General features: G+C 41.8%; 1 protein-coding gene across 2 annotated transcripts in view; it reads left to right on the top strand.

The window, feature by feature from the left end:
• The window catches only part of LOC146786147 (cytochrome P450 2J6-like), a 70,325-nt gene that overhangs the window by 7,775 nt on the left and 41,476 nt on the right, over positions 1 to 21,074 (top strand). For both annotated transcript variants that reach the window (XM_085635651.1, XM_085635652.1), the window contains exons 2-4: positions 7,799 to 7,961; positions 11,413 to 11,562; positions 15,078 to 15,238. In XM_085635651.1, coding sequence (XP_085491777.1) covers positions 7,799 to 7,961; positions 11,413 to 11,562; positions 15,078 to 15,238 — 474 coding nt within the window. The remainder of the gene's footprint in view (positions 1 to 7,798; positions 7,962 to 11,412; positions 11,563 to 15,077; positions 15,239 to 21,074) is intronic.

The following is a 21,074-nucleotide window of genomic DNA, read 5'->3' as shown; positions in this document are numbered from 1 at the left end:
CACTTCTGGTACCAAATGTAGCATTGAAAAAAAGACGCTCCAAGCCAGTAGTTTACCACGTAGATTTATTGAGGTGGTAAAGTTAAATACAGAGAGATAAAGTCAGATTCTAAGTAGGAGCCCCACCAGGAGCAGCTTCCCTGCTGCTCAGCCCTTCATCCAACTGATTCACGCACGCACACATTCCAAACACTAACATTCCATCAGGCAGTCATTCTGTCAAGACATTATTATACGGAAAGCAGATAAAGGAGGGAATGTAGTTATCATGAATCAGTCCAATTATTCTGAGGAAATCAAGACAATTAGGAGCAGTGGAGACATTTAGTAAATTAACAAACAATCTGATTCAAGAGTTTACAAGGAGAATGAATGCCAAGTTAAAGATTGATAGCCTACTTCTCAATGAGGATGAGCACACTTACCTGAAAGTCGAGGTACTCGTGCCTATACACATTATGAAAAATACACAGTAGGCTACCATTGCCACCAGGCAGATCTATAGTTCTCTGTACTGATTCCCCAAATTAGCGGTTGTTGGAGTATGTAGATATCTTTTTGAGACCCACTGTTATGATTCCACCATCTCGTATTAGGGACACTAAACATGGTCTTGAAATTTTGAGTGTGTCGCATTGAACCACGGATGATGCTTGCAACCTTTGATGTGATTTCGGTTTAACCCAGCATTGAGCACAAAGGCAGATTGGAGGCAATGGAGTATTTTCTTAGAAAACTGTCAACTAATTATTATGAACATATGAATATTAACATATGAATATTACTGAAGACAGTGACTTCGATCATGGCTAAGAAAGTATTTTTATTTACTATGATTGGTACAAACAGGAGTGTGGTACTACTATGGGTTCTCGATTTGTGCCCTCATACATCTGTCTATGGGATGGCACGAGTGGGATCATGCCTGGTGCCCTGGCAGTGCCGACTGGACTGATCATAAGATACGGTATTGGGGGCAATTTAGTGACAACATATTGATGCTATGGAAGGGTCTGTTGAGCAGTTGGAATGTTTCATGGCATCTTTAAAGGACAACTAATACAATTTTTGTCTTACGCTTGAACACAGTACTGAGAGTAGTTGTATCTTAGGTGTGAAAATCTCTATCAAGGAAAATAAGATTGGGAGCAGATTGCCTAGAAAAGAGACCTCTTGTAATCCACTTCTGTATGCACCTTAGAACCTAATAAGGTGCAGGACGTATGAGTAAATGGTGAGAGCGAGGCACAACAGGTGTTCTTAAAAGGGGATTATAAAAACAGCAAAAGAAAGAGCCTGAAACTAAGGAGAGAGGACACTTTCCAAGATAAGAACAGAAAAACACACAAAAAAGATAGAATTAGACTCATAACGTTAAATTGTCGAGGCATAGATAAATTCGGTAGTTTTAAATAGACACTACAACCTCTTGACTAATGACTTAGTGATAGCAAAATGGGTCACAAGGAATGCTAGTATTACATTCAGATGGGGCAGAACCCTGAGAAATATAGTTATGTACTAGCAAAACAATCAGTTGGATGACACACCATAAAATAGGGTTTTTACAAATGTGGGGGTTGTGGTGTATTGCAGATTTGTAGGTGATAAGAAACAATGTTTCCAAAACAACACCAAGATCACACATCAAATACACACTAGTATCACACGTTCTACCAAGTATGTGGTTTATGTGATTGTTTGTGGTTGTGGGGTTATCTAAGTAGGTAGTACATTAGATCGTTACAAGAATGAATCCTTGAACACATGAGAGCTTTAAAACAAAATGTTGTGTTAGATATCACATAGCTGTACACTGTGGTGCCTACGAAACTGAATCCCAAATTACATTTTAGCATAAAGTGTGCATCAATATATCCCAGGTCTGCAAAGATTTGACCCTACGGAGAACTGAAGCAAACTGGGGGGCAGATTTACAAGCCCCTTGTGTAATTTGTGTACCACCGCAGCATCACTTTTTGTGAAGCAGCGTCGGCGTAATTATGCAGCCCATTTACCATGTGATGTATCTAGGGAGATGCGTCACGTTGTAAAGCCCTGCGTCACATTATACCTGCATCAGGTATAATGTATGCAGGGTGGGCGTTCCAATGCAAAAAAGCCTCATAGAAGTGACCCAGTGAAATCTACAAGATTTTACTAGGCCACGTTTGGACGCCACTGCGTCAAAACCTTACGCCTGCTTGGAGCAGGTGTAAGGAGTGACGCAGCACAATGAGGATAGGCCTCCCCATGCATTGCTGGAGTTGAGGCGTGCTTGCGACACGACTCCAGCAATGCGTGACTTTTGCTCCAACAGATGCGTCAGAATTTCTGACAATCCTTGCGCCATGATGCGCTGTATTGTAAATACGACATATCTATGGTGGCGCAAGTGTTTCTCAGGGTGGTGCAAGGAAAGTGAATCATCTCTACAGATGCATCACTTTCTTGTAAATCTGCCCTTGGATTTTTTAATTAAACCATTTGAGAAGCATCTCTCTATGGACCACGAATTACAATAGTTTTTGGGGTATTAAAGGGTAATGTGCGACTGATTTGACGCAATAAGTTCTAATAATGAGGTACAATATTTAAGGTTTTACGTTTTGTTTTCATAATCCTATTGTATGGATAACAAAAATGTCGGTCTCACATTTGGCAATGACTTTATTGATGTACACTGAAAGGGGGTTGCACATAAACCCCTCCACCAACCATTCGTGGGAAGAATGGCGGGTGCGGAAATGCGAAATTAAAGTCGGTGGGGTGAGGGAGGGGGAGAAGATGGGAGGGGCTGCTGTTACCTCAAGGGGGACAGCCCCTCCACCATGACTGAAATGCACTGTTTGTCATTGGTCGCCTCGCGGTGCACCTCAAGATCACATTATATGAGCGTTCACAGATAGTTGCTTAATGCACTAGTAGTGCACGGGGCCGTAAAGTGTAAACTTGTGTCTGGATAGCCTGCAGCAAAGTGTTCTGACACACATTAGGAAATACGTCAGCCGGCTCACGCTGAGCTGCCAGCGGTTCGGTTCCCCACCCTCTCCCGCTTGACTAAATACCTCATCACCTCTCTCGCAACCTACAACTGTAGAGAACATATTTCACAAGAAAAAGTGAATACAACTAGGCGTCATCCTGGAAACACCTAGAGGTGGCTGTAATGTTACGTCCGTCATCAGATTAGACGTCAGGTGTGAGCACAACACTGCCAACCCCACAGCAAGTACAAACACAGAAAAGCAGCTAAGCTACCTTCACACCTTGCCTTTCATTCATCCTTTAATGATAAGTTGCACAATATCTTTGGGAACACAATGTCTCTTGTCAATGAAGGTCTTTTGAATTGTATTTTTTGCAGCCCGCCTGGGTGTCTTGTCAGTGTATTCATTTAAGTATATCATTAATACCTCATAAATTGCTGTCTCTCTCAACAAATGGCAGTTGGTGAGAGTTCTGAAGCTGCCTTATTTCTACAGAAATCACCATGTCCAGCGATGAAGAGGGGACACTCTACACTACCACCACCTTGTGAAGAAAGTGGTGCATTATATGGTGTGTTTGTGAGTCCTATTGTGTAATACACTCACAGCAACATCTTGGGTCCAATCAGGCTCATTTGTAAAACCTTTAGCTCAACCCTGAGTAGCTGTGACTTCGAGCAGCAACACTTAAACGAAGGAGCAAGTGTGAAGCATTTAGAAGTACCAGAAAAACGAAATAGGAAAGCCACACAACTGACACCAATATATAAAAACTAGGTCTTATTTTTTATGAATATTTAGACACCAAAACAAATATAATTTACCAGAGGGTTTGGGAAAGATAGATTTTTAAGTAAAATGTAAATCACCGCTTTTCACTCCAACTTCCAACATGCATTGGTACTACTGCAGGTAACAGAAACTTTGGAAACTTTGTAAAACTTTTATAAAGTTTTGTTCTGCAGTTCCAGCCCACTTTGGATGACCAATTCTGGGAGACAGATGGTCAAGGAGGTTTTAGCACAGTTACCTTGTCACTGAAGTAGTTTCAAGTTGAGTCTCACCATTGACTTCAATGGAGGGGTCCTGATACAAGGGACACAGGATGCTGAAGATAATGTAAGATGCTAAGGAAGCTGTGTGGTCGATAGGGGGGCGGGGCTTCTTGGGGCAACTCCTCAGTCCACAGTCTAGTGGGGCGACTTTGGCCACAAGGTCGATGTCCGTTGAAGTCCCCTGGCTCCAGCAAAAGTCTTGTTGCCACTGCACTACTGGTCTCCAGTCACAGTGAAACAAGTTGTTCCCTTTAGTGAAGTCTAATGTCCGTCTTGGATGACTGCACTCTGATGGCTATCCCAGCTCCAACAGACTCTGAAGCAACATTTGAACATCACAACTAGGTCATCAGTGGCAATCAAGCAATTGTTGCTACGGACTTGCCAAGGCAGGATTCTTCAGCTTTTGTGGCTCTGGTACTGTAATAGGAAATTTTGAGACACAACCTAATAATGCAAAAGTAATAAGTTGGCATTCGACTTGCCACAAACATCTACAACCTTCTTCATAGTACACCAGACCCCAAGTTTCTTATGAACCTATATGCATACCCGTTTGCTTTTTCAGTATCAGAAGCATGAATTTCCTAATTGCACCCAACCTCTTTTCGGCTTTACTTTTTTGCCCGAACTGCCAAGCTATGTCTTCCCTGGACCGGAAACAAGCATCCTGGGACCGGTTTCTGGCTAATCAGCCGTCATCAGCCAGGCTAGCTTCAATACAGTGGCAAAGTGAGCAAGGGACCCACGTCTGGGCATGCCTTGGCAGTTCGGGCTGGACTGTTCCCATGAGGCACAGGGTCAGACTGATTTGCATATGGCCATGTCTGAACTGGGGTGGCGGAGTGGGCTAAAGAATGATGATGGATTAAACCCAGATCAGTTGACTGGGGATGAGTGCTTGCAATGTTCAACACTCCATCCATCACCCCCTTTAGTTTTGCTTTGTTCGCCCTAAATTGGCAGGGTATGCCCAGATGTGGGTCACTTGCTCACTTTGCCACTGGATTCAAGCTAGCCTGGCTGATGACGGCTGATTAGCCAGAAACCGTTCCCAGGATGCTTGTTTCCGGTCCAGGGAAGACATGGCTTGGCAGTTCGGGCAGGACTGTTCCCATGAGGCACAGGGTCAGACTGATTTGCATATGGCCATGTCTGAAGTGGGGTGGCGGAGTGAGCTAAAGAATGATGATGGATTAAACCCTGATCAGTTGACTGGGGGTGAGTGCTTGCAATGTTTAACACTCTGTCCATCACCCCCTTTGGTTTTCCTTAGTGGTACTATATACACATCAGCATTAGTACAATAGCTATAATTTAGTGATTTAGCCATTATTCTATGGTTCCATAAAAGGAGCAGCAATGTCAGGAAAACATGTTTATATGTATAAATATTATAATCAGCATGCCTGTTGTACAAATTACATATTGAGCTCCTAACCATAACTTGTGAATTTCAGTGGTTTTCCTGTCTTAGTTTGTAACCATACCTGCACTTTAATCTTTGTTTTTCAACATGCATTAACCCACCTCCCTCCACAAATTACCTACACTGATTTACCGGGGCACAGGCTATTGTGTTTCAATTGAGCAAGGATAATTTTAGTTGAGGGACTCGGTCAAGAGAATGAGCCTCAATTCTGCCCAATACCACTGCACATGCTGCATGATAAAGCGGTGATGTAGACAAAGGTCCACCTGGCAATAGTAACCAGGGGAAAACGTTTCTGTTTGCTTTCTTCTTACACAGTGAATATTTTTTTGTGCTTGGATCAATTACAGTCACAGGTCCAGATTGGAGGAATGATGCCCCATGTGAAAACAATGAGTTTAGGGGCATGTCCTTAGAAGCGGAGCATAATTGGTTATGGTTTTTATATACAAATTTTGCTCCAATTGGAGCGTCCTTTAGCAGCCACTTATAAACACTAATGACCTGATTCAGAGTTTGCCAGAGAGGTACTCGGTCACATACGTGACGGATATCCTGTCCACCTTACTAAAACGCTAGACGCCAAAAACCAGATCGGAGTACTCTCCGTCGCACTGTTCGAGTTTAAGGGATATTGATTGTTCTTGTGAAGATTGGAGATAGATTGGAGTCAAATTTTACTCATATTATGCAGAAATTGCTACAACTGGAGTTCACCTATTGGTCATTTGAAGCTGAAGACGCTTAATTGCAGTGGACATTGAGTCTATTATTTGTAGATCTTGCAGTCCATGCCCTGATAAAGTCTTTGGTTATTACCATTAGGCGAAACACGTGTTGGCAAAAACTGTGACTGTTGGTTGCTCTGATAAAGAACTGAAGCGCAATCCAATATTAAAAGATATGGAATAAAGACCAAAGATGAAGTTCTAAAGAAAACTACTGCATGAATTAAATATTGTTGGACACTCCATGATTGTGGCTCAGGAAATTGACTTTGTGTCACCTTATTAAAAGTGCCATAGGATATAATGCACTTTTAATAAGGCAGATGAGTTTTCCTTCATGCTTGTGCACCCTGTATTCTGAGGCAACCAGCTTCCTAGCCCTACTTGAATAGAATCATATCTCACTCTGTGTGCAAGCAGCATGTAATCTGCAGTGGTGGCCTTGCCTTGCATACATCACACACACAAATATGTCTGAACGTGAATAGCATAGGAGGCACAAAGCACCTCAGACAAAGAACTGTCTGAAAATGCAAAGTCAATCAATCAATCAATCAAAGCATTTGTAAAGCGCACTACATACCCGTGAGGGTCTCAAGGTGCTGAGGGGGGGGGGGAGCTGCTACTATTCGAAGAGCCAAGTCTTGAGAAGTCTTCTGAAGGTCAGAAGGTCTTCGGTCTGCCGTAGGCGGATGGGGAGGGTGTTCCATGTCTTGTTGGCGAGGTGGGAGAATGATCTGCCGCTGGTGGTCACTCTGCAGATGCGGGGGACGGTGGCGAGGGCGCGGTCTGCGGAGCGGAGCTGGCGGGTGGGGGTTTAGAGGCTGAGTCGGCTGTTGAGGTATGCTGGTCCAGTGTTTTGGAGTGCCTTGTGTGCTGGGGTGAGGAGTTTGAAGGTTATCCTCTTGTTGACAGGGAGCCAGTGCAGGTCTCTCAGGTGGGGTGTGCTGTGGCTGCAGCGAGGGATGTTGAGGATCAGGCGCGCGGAGGCGTTCTGGATGCGTTGGAGCCGTCTCAGGAGTTTGGCCGAGGCTCCTGCATAGAGGGCGTTCCCGTAGTCCAGTCTGCTGCTGACGAGGGCCTGGGTGACCATCCTTCTTGTTTCAGTGGGTATCCACTTGAAGATCCTGCCTGAGGAGCATGCGGAGGGTGTTGAAGCAGGAGGAGGAGGCAGCGTTGACCTGCTTCGTCATGGAGAGGGTAGAGTCGAGGATGACCCCTAGGTTGCGTGCGTGGTCGGTGGGTGTTGGGGGTGTTTCTAGTGCAGTCGGCCACCAAGAATTGTCCCAGTCCGAGGGGGTGGATCCGAGGATGAGGACCTCCGTCTTGTCCGGGTTCAGCTTCAGTCGGCTGTTCTTCATTCAGTCGGCGATGGCCTTCATTCCTTCGTGGAGGTTGGTTTTGGTGGTGTGGGGGTCCTTGGTGAGGGGGAGGATCAGCTGGGTGTCGTAAAGTAAATACATCTTGCTGCATCACCATAGGCCTGCACACTGTCTGATGTTGATATAGTAAATCTTCCATTATTGAGGTTATCAGATTGCCTGTATATTGTGGACTTCTTTAGTGATGTGAACTTTTACCTTCTGTCCCCAGCTTGCAGAGACCTATGGGAACGTTTTCACTGTTTGGCTGGGGCAAAAGCCAGTGGTTGTGCTGAATGGATGCCAGACTATAAGAGATGGTCTAATCTCCCACTCAGAGGAGCTCTCTGGACGCCCGACCACTCCTCTTTTTGAGGAAACCTCAAAGGGCAAGGGTAAGTAACATGTTTGGATTTATCTATGCCTTCAGTCTGATATTGCTGTCTTTCTTCAACACTTGGATTTTTAGGTAAAGGATTTCTATTACCATATTTTTATTCATATCAATGTTATTGTCTTTTTCCCAAACGCTAATTTATAGGTAAATTAACTATAAATATAAATTTATTTAAAATTCTCCACACAACATTTATTCCTAAATATTGATATATAGGATTTCAGAATATATTTTACTGATATTTTACAATTCCTATTCATCAAAAATCAAATTCTAACAATTTCATATAATTATAAGAGCCTTGATTTCAGAGGACACCATGTTTACAAATCAGTCCATTCAAAACATTACTGTTTATGCCCACCCGACAACACAATTTCAAACCTATCTTGACACCTACACTAATCTAAATTTTTAGTTACACATCTCATATATGATTATTTCCATAATTTTGTTTGCCTTATTGTTTTCAGGGTTTAGACAGGACTTGAATTCTCAGCATTGTGTTCTTCCTCAAACCTGCTCCCATTTAAAGTGTTTTTTCTTGACTCAGATATTTTGATTTCCTCAGAAAGTCATCTTATTCAAATCTGCATTTCCAGTTAAATATTCAAATAGAAATGTCTGGTGAAAAACCCAGATATTTACTTAGGCCACGCCTCCACCCTTCCCACAGAAGACCACTGTAGTATGGCTATTGTTTCCATGGTTTCAGAATGTTTATATGTCATCTACTCGTCACCTGTAGAATGTGCACTATGTCTAGGCAATGTTAGTTGAGTTCTGGATTGTTCAGTTGGACTTCGTGTCAGCAGGACATGTTTGCTGTCACCAGTGGGTCAGTTTTTGGCACTTCAAATAAAAGCAGTATTTTTATATTTCCAGACTCTGCTGCTTTACTTCAACCACCCACTCTAACATTTTGAGCTGCAGTGCCGGACATCAGTTAAAAGTTTTTCCGCAGAAAAGCTGTAGCACTTTTGTCGGATATGAATGCTGTTCGAGCTGCCATGTTGTTGTGACTTTATTGCAATTTTTTGTTTGTTCTCAGAAACAAAACCCAACCAAGAGGTTTATTCCAGTGAAAAAAGTACTAGAGCCTTTAATCACAATTCATATTTTTTGTGGAACCCATTATTGAGGGACAATGCGTATTAGGAGCCCCATCCTAAATAGGTTGTACCTCCTAAAGCATGGTCAACGGTAGCAGGCTAGGACAGAGGCTCCACCAGTGTCCAATCAGTGGTTAACTACCTGTAAGTAGGGTGGAGGGGACATGCCAGTTTGGCAGAACTAGAGTCTTGCAGATATAAAGCAGTGCTCACAGTCAGCGAAATGCTTAATAACTCCCTTTCCTTTTCGGTCTTACAACTGCCATTTTACGAGTTTACCGCGGTGCCCGCGGTGAAGCTGAGGGGATCTTGCGGTGATGGTGAATATTTTACCATATGTATTGATGCCTTTGTGAGCATTTCAACTGCATATGTGTCGGATGCACACATATTCATGATACATGTGGAAAAATACCACCTACCCATTGCCGGAGTCTGGCCCGTATGTGGACAGTTCAGGCAATGGACATATGGTACAAAAAGGACTCACCTGTATATCGCCGGAAACAGGGTTGTGATCCTCGGGGTGAAGATACTGCTGTGAAGGGAGGACCTGAAGAAAGGGATCCAACTCCAAATGAAATACCAGGAAAGGGGTAAGTACGCACCCCAAATTCTTAGTTTCCGCGGACTTGAAGCTGGTGGTCCCATCGCCACGGTCAGCTCGTCAAAAAGCCAACTCGGAATACGGACAGCGGTGAAACTTCCCAGTACTGTCCAATGGCAGCGGCTTTTCCCCGACCACGACCAAGGCAGTCTGCTGTGTGCTAGCGGTGTCGACGGTTCAGCCGCTGCCTTTCCAAATGCAGTCCGCTCATCTTGTAATACAGTGGTTAGACCGCCAAAATCTCAGCAGTCCCGTGACCACAGGCACAGCGGTTCACAGACTCGTAATAGGGTTGAGTTGATGGCAAAAGGGATACATTTTGTGTTTGTTTTAAATATTTAATTACCTCCTCTGAGTGGCAGGTGCTCCTATTATTTCTTGGACCTCAATATTTCTAACTTATAATTGAAGGAGGAATGTTTGACATTTTGTATAAGATAATAAGATAATAGATTTGAAAGTCCTCATGCTGCAATCAATTTTCTTATACTGGATGGAGAAGGTGGGCCATGAACAGCATTCATCAAATAGAATACTGAACTTGTTGTTAATTCTATTTATTTCCGGGTAGCTAGTGACCTGGCCTCATGGGAATTGGATTTGTGCAAATCTGCACTGGCATATCTTCCTCTGCTGTAATGTCACATTTTTAAAATGTCAGGCATACTATAAAGGTAGTAGCATTATTTAAAAGTATATATCTCTACTTTAGTGACTTACCTCTAAGGATGTCACCATCTCCACAAAGATATCAATCCAATTAAATAAAAGAAATCAATAAAAACATTTTTTCTAAATCACACACCTGCCTGTTCGGCTGACACGTTCATGAACTGCAGTGGCCCCTGCACACCTCTAGCTAGGATACCATCCAAATGGAGATTGAATGAAGAAGTGTGTGAAAGAGAACACTAGGCAGCAGATGCTTTCCATATCCATAATAGGACCCGTGACCACGTGCCTGTTTCAAAGAAGACCGTCTGCCACCCATTTTCAATTTAGTAAATTCTAAAGTCACACCTCTGTAAAGAACAGTGCATTGGGAGGAAGCCTGTATTTATTGATGACTGGTAATTGTATGTAGCTAGTTACTTTAATTCTCATAGAATAGGATGGTAGAGTGGGAAACTGAGGACTGTGTTTGGGAGAGAGTGGCAGCAAAGGGCTATGAAGTAACAAAGTGTTCCTTACAGTGATGAGGTTTCAAATCTTTCTGGAAAAGGAAAATTGAATTTAAAATCCCTGGTGAAAGGACTTTGCAGGCCAGATAAGAATATTGCAGAGGTTTAACACTTCACAGTTTGTAAAGTGTTAACTTGTCAGTATAAAAGCCAGCATGAGTTTACCTATGGTGCGCTGACAATTAGACTAATTCAACCATGAACAGGGGATTACATTTCTCGACTCAGACTTCCTTCTCATTAGCCCCCTCCATCTTCCTCTGGAACATGGCGTGGAACATCGATCTACCACAATAAATGCCTGTCTATCTGTCTTGGCCAACTCATTTCTGTCATCTGTAATTGGCCGTCAAGAGTCTTCAAGCGATCTGGTGGATTTATCCCTAGCCAATCTCCTTCCCTTATTGTATCGTGGGCCTTCTATTGTTGCACCATGCAAGCACAATAACTCCATGCTGAGGTTAGAACAGTTTAGGATAGAAGTGGAGCTAGTCTTATTAAGCAGATGTGCTTCTAAAAGAACAGTAACAAGATTCATCATTTTTATAGGTCTTGCCTTCACGTCTGGAGACAAATGGAAGCAGCAGAGACGGTTTGCAATGATGACCCTGCGGAACCTGGGACTTGGAAAGAAAATTCTAGAACGGAGGATCCAGGAGGAGGCTCATAACTTGGTGGAATGTTTTGCAATGAAGAAAGGTAAAGCCCAAGTGCCATCTCTAATATAGTAAAACGTGTGATCCCCACACACAGTACTTATAAGTTGACTAGGACCATGAACCTTGCCCCCGTGAAGCTCCCTCTTTAAATGGCTCTGCTGAAATTATTTGCTCACCATGACAGTCATTATTAAGAAGAAAAAAAAAGTGTTTACCTTCTTAGAAGCTACAGGCAACAAGCACAGACACTGCACAACATAATCCTAACAATATCAGAAAAACAAAAATTGAAACCAATGTACATCTGCTGTGTGATGCTTCCCTACAGTAGAGTACGTTAGTGCATTTAGGTGAGCTGGACATTACCAAAGGAGATGTTCTTCAGACAGGTGTGTATTGTCCTCATAGGGGATGCCCTCCCAGATGTTATGTTCAGCGACAACCCATGTGTAGTCATAGATTTCCTGTAGTGAACTGAAGATGAACCTGAGGTGAAAACGTTTCCAATAATGCTTTTGACCGGGTAAATGTCGCAACACATAGGCTGGTGGCAACCATGAAATTGTGATGCAATGGTTACCTACAGTTCACCCTAACCATATTGTGGAGTGTTCTGGTTGGGTTGGGTGGTAGATGAAGCTCAGTAGTGCCACCTCTTGGTGCTAACTGTTAAAGCATTTTTGGATTCCTTTAGACATATTTGGAGCAGTTCCTTGTTGGTATTTCGTGTGTTGCACAGCTTTAAAGGAGTTGGCCTCCTCTGCCGAATGTAAATGCTAAAAGCCCTTCTAGCAAAACCCTAAACTAATTGAATTCAATGATTTATATGCACAATATTTATATCACGGGATAATGACAGACCGTGCTCAGAATTATTTCCTTACTGTCGTGACCTAATAATGTATTTGGTGACTATGTGGCAAAAAGACCCCAGAGCACTGATCCTGTCCCCAATTAAATGATTTCTGGCACAGTCAAAATGTTTTTCTGCCCATTGGATTGGTGTCCACTTATTTTAGTGTGGTGCAGCATCTCTGTCCCTTACACCCCAAACCACCACAGAGTGCCAGAATGTCAATTCACATATTAACTTCAGAGAGGTTTTGTGTGCAGGAGAAAGCATTTGCAGATTTTTTAAGTACTGGATTAGCACAGTGGTTTACACTCTAGACTAGAAAAGTGACAAAGCACTTTGTGGTTTTTGCAGCAAAGTTTTAAAAAAAAGTATTAGTTAATGCTATCCATGTACAGATGACAAATGAGTAAAGTATTTTTGTATTTCTGGCTGGCACAATGTTACAGCTTTGGGTTGGTATCTCGGTGTGGATATCACTGTGGCACTCCACTGCTTAAAAACTCTGCTGGAAAAACAGTCATTTGAGCTGAGAAGATTAAGGCCAGATGTACATAGGTTTGGCTTTGCAATAACCAAATAGAAGATTTTTATGATTTGCTATTTGGTAATCGAAAATACCCTTGTCCTGATGTGTCTTTGACATATTTTGCGATTTCCAGTGGGTCACAAATAGATGTACCTCATTAATATTCATAAGGTAGGACTCGGTTTGCGACCCATTGGGAATCGCTAAAATCACAACGATTCCTTAAAGGAAACCAAGATGCGTTTCGAAAAGAAAAATGAAACGTTTCTGTTTCCTTCTTTAAGAGCTCTTAAAAAATATTTGCGCCCACATTCACAAAGGGGAAGGAGTCCCTTGGACCACTTTCCATTTGCAACTGTTCTACCACCAGCTTTCGATTGGCGATAAAATGCAAATGTTTTGCGACTGCCTTTTGGTCGCATGCCAGTCGCTATTAGCGAGGGACGCTCTTGTCATGTCCCTTCCTAATAGCGACTCACAAACCCTATTTTGTGAGTCTGTAATAGATTACCGACTCTAAATAGGGTTTGTGCATGCCACAGACCTTTTTAGCAGTCACAAACGGGCCTATTTTCCATTTGCGACTATTAAAAAGGGTCTTACATCTGGCCCCAGAAAACCAATTCCATACTCTTGGGGAAAGGTGTCTCACAAAGACACCTTATACTTTGTGAACCAGTTACCACGCCAACTCAAGGGTCAGTAACTCCTCAATGGTTTCCAACTGAAATTGTGGCCATAGTCACTGATGTTTTCCTCTCCAAATCGCAAATAGGAGCGAGCCCTCCTATGTTTGATATTTAAAGGAACGCAAAAGCCCTTTCACAAATCAGAAATAATTTTACAACTCATAAAATGGCTTTTTTGCTTTACAAAGAGCCCTTTTGCGTTCACAATTACTGTAATTCTGTGATTTGCATGGTATGGGAACACAAAAAGGCTTTGGTCATCAGGCCTTTTGTGTACAGATGAGTTTTTGGGGGATCGTGATTGTTTAACGCGGAAAGGCTGCTTTTCCTTAGAAATGTAGGGCCATATGTACAAAACATTTTTGTGGTACAAACAGGTCGATTCCCAGAATCATCCTGTTTGCGAACACAAATAGGCATTTGGAAATGTGCAAAGCCCTAATTGTGATTCGGTAACCCATTACTGAATAGCAATTTGGGTTTGCAAATCGGTATTTGGCAGGGGCGTGTTTAGAGCGTCCCTTCCAAATACCAATTTGCATTGGTATGTACAAATGTTTGGCATCTGAAATGTGGTCGCAAAACATTCACACTTTACCACTAACAAAGTTGGTAAGCCATTAGCTCCTGCCCCTTTGAGAATGGAAAACAATATATCTTAGGGCAGGCAGTGGCCCCAGAGACCACTGTCTACTCTTAAAAAATGATACTTAAACGTTTATTTTTTTCTTTTTATACGCATCCCATTTATCTTTAAATGACTGCGTTTTAAAAGAAAAGATTGCTTTATTTAAAAACAAATACAGACATATGGTCTGCTGACTTAAGCAGGCCACCACACCTGTGATTTTTGCGAATCTCAATGGGACGCAAACTGAGACCTAACTCCTTAATATCCATGAGGTAGGTCTATTTGCGACCCACTTGGAATCGCAGAAAGTGTGACACACACTTTAGTACATTAGTGTTTGCGTTTACCAAATAGCGAATTGCAAAAATTAATTATTTGATCATCGCAAACACTAAGCTTTGCACATGTTGCCCGAAACCCTTAAAATAGGTTATAGGGAGGTAAGGTGCTGATAAGAAGACAATGGGACATTTGGAAGAAGTGAGAAGATGGTAGTGCATTGCAGTGGCGGCTCATGTATGTAAGCGCAGTAGGTGGGGTTGGGGGCTGTGAAAATGACAAACAACAGGATAGGGAATGTAAAATAAATAAACAAATAAAACCACTTACCTTGAGTCAGCAATGCAGTGAGCGCAAGGTAAGTGAGTTTATTTATTTTACATTCCCGTCGTATGTCACTTTCACCCCCCACCCCGACCCGCCCCACAGCGCTTATCTGCATGTGCTGCCACGGGTGCATTGTTCAGGAAAAAGCTGCTCGGTGATGCAGCACATACTTGAAATCTCTTACTTATTTCTAGTTATAGCCTGAGGGTCTCTTTACTCCACTAATTGCAGCCTACTTTACCCACAGGGGATGCTGTGAACCCCTCGCCGGCCCTGCTAAATTCTGCCACAAATGTCATTGCTGCTGTAGTGTTTGGTCACCGCTTCTCCAGCGAGGATAAAGATTTCCTTCAGCTCATGGAAGCCTCTCATTTCTTTGCGAACTTCACAGACATATTCTGGGCTTGGGTGAGTGAGTGTCTTGAGTTTTAACATAATTCATGAATCATAAGAAACATGTTAAAGTTATTCATTAATATATGTCAACTTTTTATGATCAGTTTTGTTGTGGCTTTTAAACAGTGAAGAAAAAAACATAATAATACAGAATACATACAAAAAAAGCAAAAAAGAATTTGAAAATAAAAAATTTGAATATTAATCAGTAAGTGAATGTGGCATATATCTTACAGAGTAGCGATATCCACTCTCTAATTATAGTTAGTATTCCCAGAGATGGGAATTTGTTGGCTTTTGCGTGCTGCTAATAACATTGTCCCTGTCTGACTAATCTCACAAAACTTTGCAAACCTACTATTTTTTCATCATTGGTGGATGATGTAAAGATTTGCAGTGTTTTGTTAAGAGGGTGCACAGAAAAAAGGGAGGTCTCAAAACACGTTTTTTAACCAATGCATTTTTCATAGACTTTTTACAGACGCGTGCTGCCAAAATGGGCAGTTAGATTTTAATAAAAATTGGCAAAATTATATATTGTCAGTTAGACGGGATCCTTTTTGGAACTCAATGGTATTTGGTTGAGTAGTTTTAGAATTATGAGGCGTTAAAACTTAGTGATATATTGGGCCGCAGTGACTTTAAAGTGTACCACGGTGCATGCCAATGACAAGGCAGTGTATGATTAGCTAATGACTGCTTTTACAAAAATAAAAATGCAGCCATGTTGTTTAGCCCACACTTAGTCTGTGTTGTGGGTTTTAAATTGATATATATTGTAGTATTGTGTAATAATAGCATAGGAAAGCTTGAGACTATTTAGGGAAGTATGTAAAGGTAGGTCAATCTAGTTATAATACTCTATATAGTTTGCAGAGTAACAGGGTATTAACTAGTAAGCACCACAGTACTTAAAAAAATTAAACAATTAAAATATGCAAAAAAAATATATACCCTACTACAATATATTTCACAAATACATATTTAAGTTTTTTTTTATAACTACTTCTTTACTTTCTAGTTGCATATATAAAAAACAAAGTTAAAGTTTTTCGCCCAAGTAGAGATATTAGACATTAGCCTAAGGTTCTTGGGACTTCCATACATTTATCTGCAGGTTCAAGGCCTTGGCTAGAGAGATTAGTTGGCCTGACTCAGACCCGTTCACGTTATTCACCAAGGGGTCAGCTGAAGGACGAATTTGCTCAAGCCGCTAGACCAGCATCTTTACAAGATCTAATCTAGCTAATCATTCAGATTAATAGTTGTCTTGTGAAAGATGAGTGGACAGTCATAAATAACCTCAGTCAAAACCCCCTCAGTGGCCTGCATTTAAAACACATTTTAAGACATCTGATCCTGAAGACGAACCCATGCAAGTGGATTTTACCAAAAGTCCTTTCACAGATGAAGAAATAACAAGATGATGTAAGCAGGGGTTATGTTTATACTGTGGCCAACATGGACATCTGAGTTCCTGTTCTGTACATCCTTCTCGCCTACTAAGAATACTGAGAACTAAAAAGCTGGCCTCTAGTGCAGCGAATAGAGGCGAGTAAAGGTTCGACAACCCTGCTTCCTCCTTTGAAATCCTCTGGCTGTGTCTTGCTGGCTATGTCTCACTATAAGGGGAACTTTAACTCCTTTCCCAAAAGCACTCGCTTCCTGTTCTTGTTGATTGTGGATCCTCCAATTGTGATAGAGAAACTTTAACTGCTTCAGGGTTAGACAATGTTTTGATCATATTTTTCACACAATACCATTGGTACTTTTCTTCCAGTTGTGGGAAGTCACATTATTTTGCTCTATCCACATTACTTATAAGGTTTTTTCCACTCACATGGAGGTGTTTTTCTTACCACACCTTTGTTCGTCTCAAATTAGAGAATAAATGTATCTTTTGATATTTGGTATTGTACTATGTTTTTGTTTTGTTACCCCCAGCCCTGAAGAGTCACGGGAGACTACCCGCTTGACGAAACACGTGTCGGCTGGTTTCTTCTTCGTGTTTTCCTCCTAAAGGAGGTTCACAGTATATAAAACGAACAAATACTATTTCTTGTCGCCCCTGTCTTCAATTTTGATCAAACACAAAATATTTATGTTAATTCATGTTGTTTTGAACCAATTTATCTGACGTGTGCACCGGACCTTTGTATGTATTGTTCAGGGTGAGGCCCTTGCCCACTCAGGGGTTTTGGGTTCCCCCTGACCTGGTAGCACCATTTTCTTTTGATAACTAATTTCCTACTTCACCGCTACCTGTTGAGTGCGCCATTCTTCCTGTATACTTAAAACCCTACGCAGAAACCTTAATGCATTTAAGGAATACCTAGAGGCCCATCGGAATGAATGGGAAGACATTCACAATTTGGGAGTACCCATTAGGTACTCACAAATTGCAAATGCAATTTCAAGGGTGCAAGGGTGTCAAAAGGACAGCCTGTCGCACCCCTGAAATAAGAATGTGTGCACATGTGGAGCACATACATGTCCTATGGGCATGTATGTACGCCACATAGCACTTTTAAAAATGCTGAAAAGTGCATTTTTCAGAGAAATCGAAAATTACCACCAACTTGAAGTTGGTGGTAATTTGCGATTTCTAATAGCAAAATCGCACAACTTGCGTGCTTCCAGAATTGCATTCAAGGAATCGCAATTTGCGATTCCTTAAATGCATTTGCAGAATAGGGAATCGCAAATTTTGAGAATCGTCCCGTTTGCGAACGGGAAAAAGGCTTCATACATGTGCCCCTTTAATCCTTACTAAATTAGATTTAAGTGGAGCACATCACTTGATCCAAATCCAATCAGGTGATGAATAGAAGACAACACTGAGAACACCCCTTTGGCATCACAAATATCATGTGATCCCATTTGGCCATAGGAATGCCCCTGCTGTCGTCCAGTGTTTTATAAACACAATTTTTTGAGATTTGATCCCCCAGACTTCGGTGGTCTATCTCAATGATTTTCTTGTATTTTCTAAAGATCGAGTAGAAGATGAACAGCATGTCACGCAAGTTCTACAGAGTCTGAGGGAGAATAAATAGCAGGACAAACTGGAAAAATTTCTCATTGGGAAAAGATTCAGTAGGTTATATGGGCTACTTCCTTTCCCCTCAAGGAATAGCAAGGGATTCTAAAAAAAGGTTCAAACCAACCTGGATTGGCCCATTCCGTTTTCAGTAAAGGAGATGCAAAGCTTTTTATGGTTGGAAAATTATTACCTATAATCTATTAATAATTTCTCCAAGCATCTCTCTGATTACAGACCTATTTGGAGATAGTCGGTTGTTCCTATAAACAAAGAAGATCCTATACCATTGGTCAATAAGACCTACTCCGGATAGTGTTTTATGACCCCTAGAAAATAATTTTTCTATTTTCGTCATGTCATGTTCTTTCTCTTCAAACAACACACTTTCACAGGCTTTTTCTTCTGACAATCAAACTAGGGTTTTAGTCTAAAAGTGTCACTTCTCATTGTGATTTCCAAGAAAAAAAACTAGATATCTTTCCAGATATACCACTTTTCTCTCACATGTTAGGACACTCACCCAACAGTAAGACAAAGGTCTGTCACGTAATGACAAACCTTAAATTACGCTCTCTTGATGAGCCTTGTCCAATGGCCACGTGCCCTCCATCTGCAACAAGTTGAGTCAGATTATTAATATCTTGCTGATAAGTGGATATGTCACAAATGCATAGGAAATTGACAGCATCATACCATGATGATACCACACCATCATGATCAAATACCCTGGGCTGAGTACCCCTTGTTTGGGGAACTTTCATTCTTTCACCTTGCTACCAATTGCTAAACTGATGGAAAAGCATGTTGCTAGTTGTGTAGCTAACCATCTTAAAACCTACAAACTTCTGGGTGATTATGAGGCCATAGCACAGAATCCATGCTGGCAACTGTCCTCGATGACCTCTGAGGTAGAAAGATGACAAGGATAAGACTGCATGTCTTTTACTCTTGGATCTCTCTGTAGATGTTGATATAGTCAATCATTCTATCTTCATTGGCCAACTCAGATATGTTAGGCTATAGTATCTTTCCTGCCATTTCGATCTCTTGAAGTGAAAGTTCCCAGTGATGTCCCTCAAGGCTCTGTTCTTATGTAATGTTTATCTTTATATCCAGCCTCCTGGTGGCCTTATTCTCTACTTCACTTTTAGCACGTTGACCAATGGTGATGATACCCTACTCTTGCTCAGGTTTGACCACCAGCCCTCCAACTCTGTCAAGCAGTTTAAAGACTGTTTTCTGGGTATGCATAGCTGAGGAAGTCCTCTTACTCTGGGAGAACATCGCATGATGGACTTCGGATCTCTGGCTATAAAAATGTGACCCCTTACTGACAGCTGGAGCCAAGGGGTAAAACTGAGGCATCCTCTTTGACTGCAATTAATGCTTTTTACCCCAAATTCAAAAGGTCTGGTCTGAAGACTTCCATCAACTTGAAATCCTCAAGAAACATCTCCCTTTTATTGCACCTGACAAGCACGCTTCAGTTTGGGGGCTTGCATAACACCTCATGCAGATTATTATTAAGTAAGCTACCACTGCCCTCTAGACTGTTGCACTGTTAAGCTGACGTGCCTACAGACTATTTTAGTAAATCTTGATGCAGCAAAGCAAGAACAACTTTGTAACATAAGCCTGTCACTGCCTTAATCTGGTAGAACAGATTACATCTTAAAACCCAATGCATTTGTCATTTTGCATTCAATACAAATGGTCATGCTTTTTTGTCACATAAATTGCCCCCCTATATTCCTTCTAGAAATTTGCGGTCTGGAGCCCTACTCCTGTTTGAAGTACCCTGTTTTAAGTACATCCATGCTAAGGCTAGGGCCTTTCTGACACTTGGCCGACAGTCAAGGAACAGTCCAGGTGTTGAGGTATTCTGTCTGTCTAGCTAATTTATGCAAGTTTACCCTTGATCTTAAAGATGCCAAACATGATATAGCTACCCCCTCCCAATTGGAAATTACAGCTTATTAAATGTATTAAGGAATCCCCAATGTTTGCCTATAGGAGGGGTAGGCCACACAGTAGTGAAAAACGAATGTAGGAGTTTTTCAGTACCAGGACATGTAAAACTTAAAAGTAAATGTCCAACCTTTTAATTAGACAGCACCCTGTCCTTTGGGCTACCTAGGACCTACCTTAGGGGTGACATATATAATAAACGGAGAGATTAAGGCTTGCAAAGGTGGTTTAAATGTCAAGTCAACATGGCAGTTTAAAACTGCATTCAGACTTCAGTGGCAGGCCAGGGACATGTTAAGGTGCCACTTAAGTGGATGACACAATATGTGCTGCAGGCCCACTGGTAGCATTTAATTTACAAGATCCTGGCTGTATGGTATACCACTCTACAAGGGACTTATACGTACATTAAATATGTCAATCAAGTGTAAGCCAATCAAACCATGTTTAAGGGAGTGAGCACTCGCACTTTACTACTTGTTGGTAGTGGTAAAGGGCACAGAGTCCTATGGCCAGCAAAAAACAATTTCAGCACCAAAAATAGAGGTAAGTAGGCACACTTTTGGGGGAAGACAACCCAAAGCTGACAGGTCGAACAGACGAGTGATAACAACATTGTATGAAGTTAACAGTGACATGACCAGTGTGTCATTGGCCCCAGTGCAAGAAAAGAAATGCCTACCCGGGCCAATGTTTGAACTGGGAAATACAGCAATAATGATCCATTAGGCCCCTCGGTTTCTGGGCTCCAATGCCACTGCACCTGCTAAGCTACACCACTGGAGTGCTAAACAAGTAATACAAGTATTAGTGATATGTATTCATATTACTATTCTA

Source organism: Triturus cristatus, chromosome 11 (assembly GCF_964204655.1).
Source record: "Triturus cristatus chromosome 11, aTriCri1.1, whole genome shotgun sequence".
NCBI classification, from domain to species: domain Eukaryota; kingdom Metazoa; phylum Chordata; class Amphibia; order Caudata; family Salamandridae; genus Triturus; species Triturus cristatus.
This window is presented reverse-complemented; position numbering and strand designations above follow the sequence as displayed.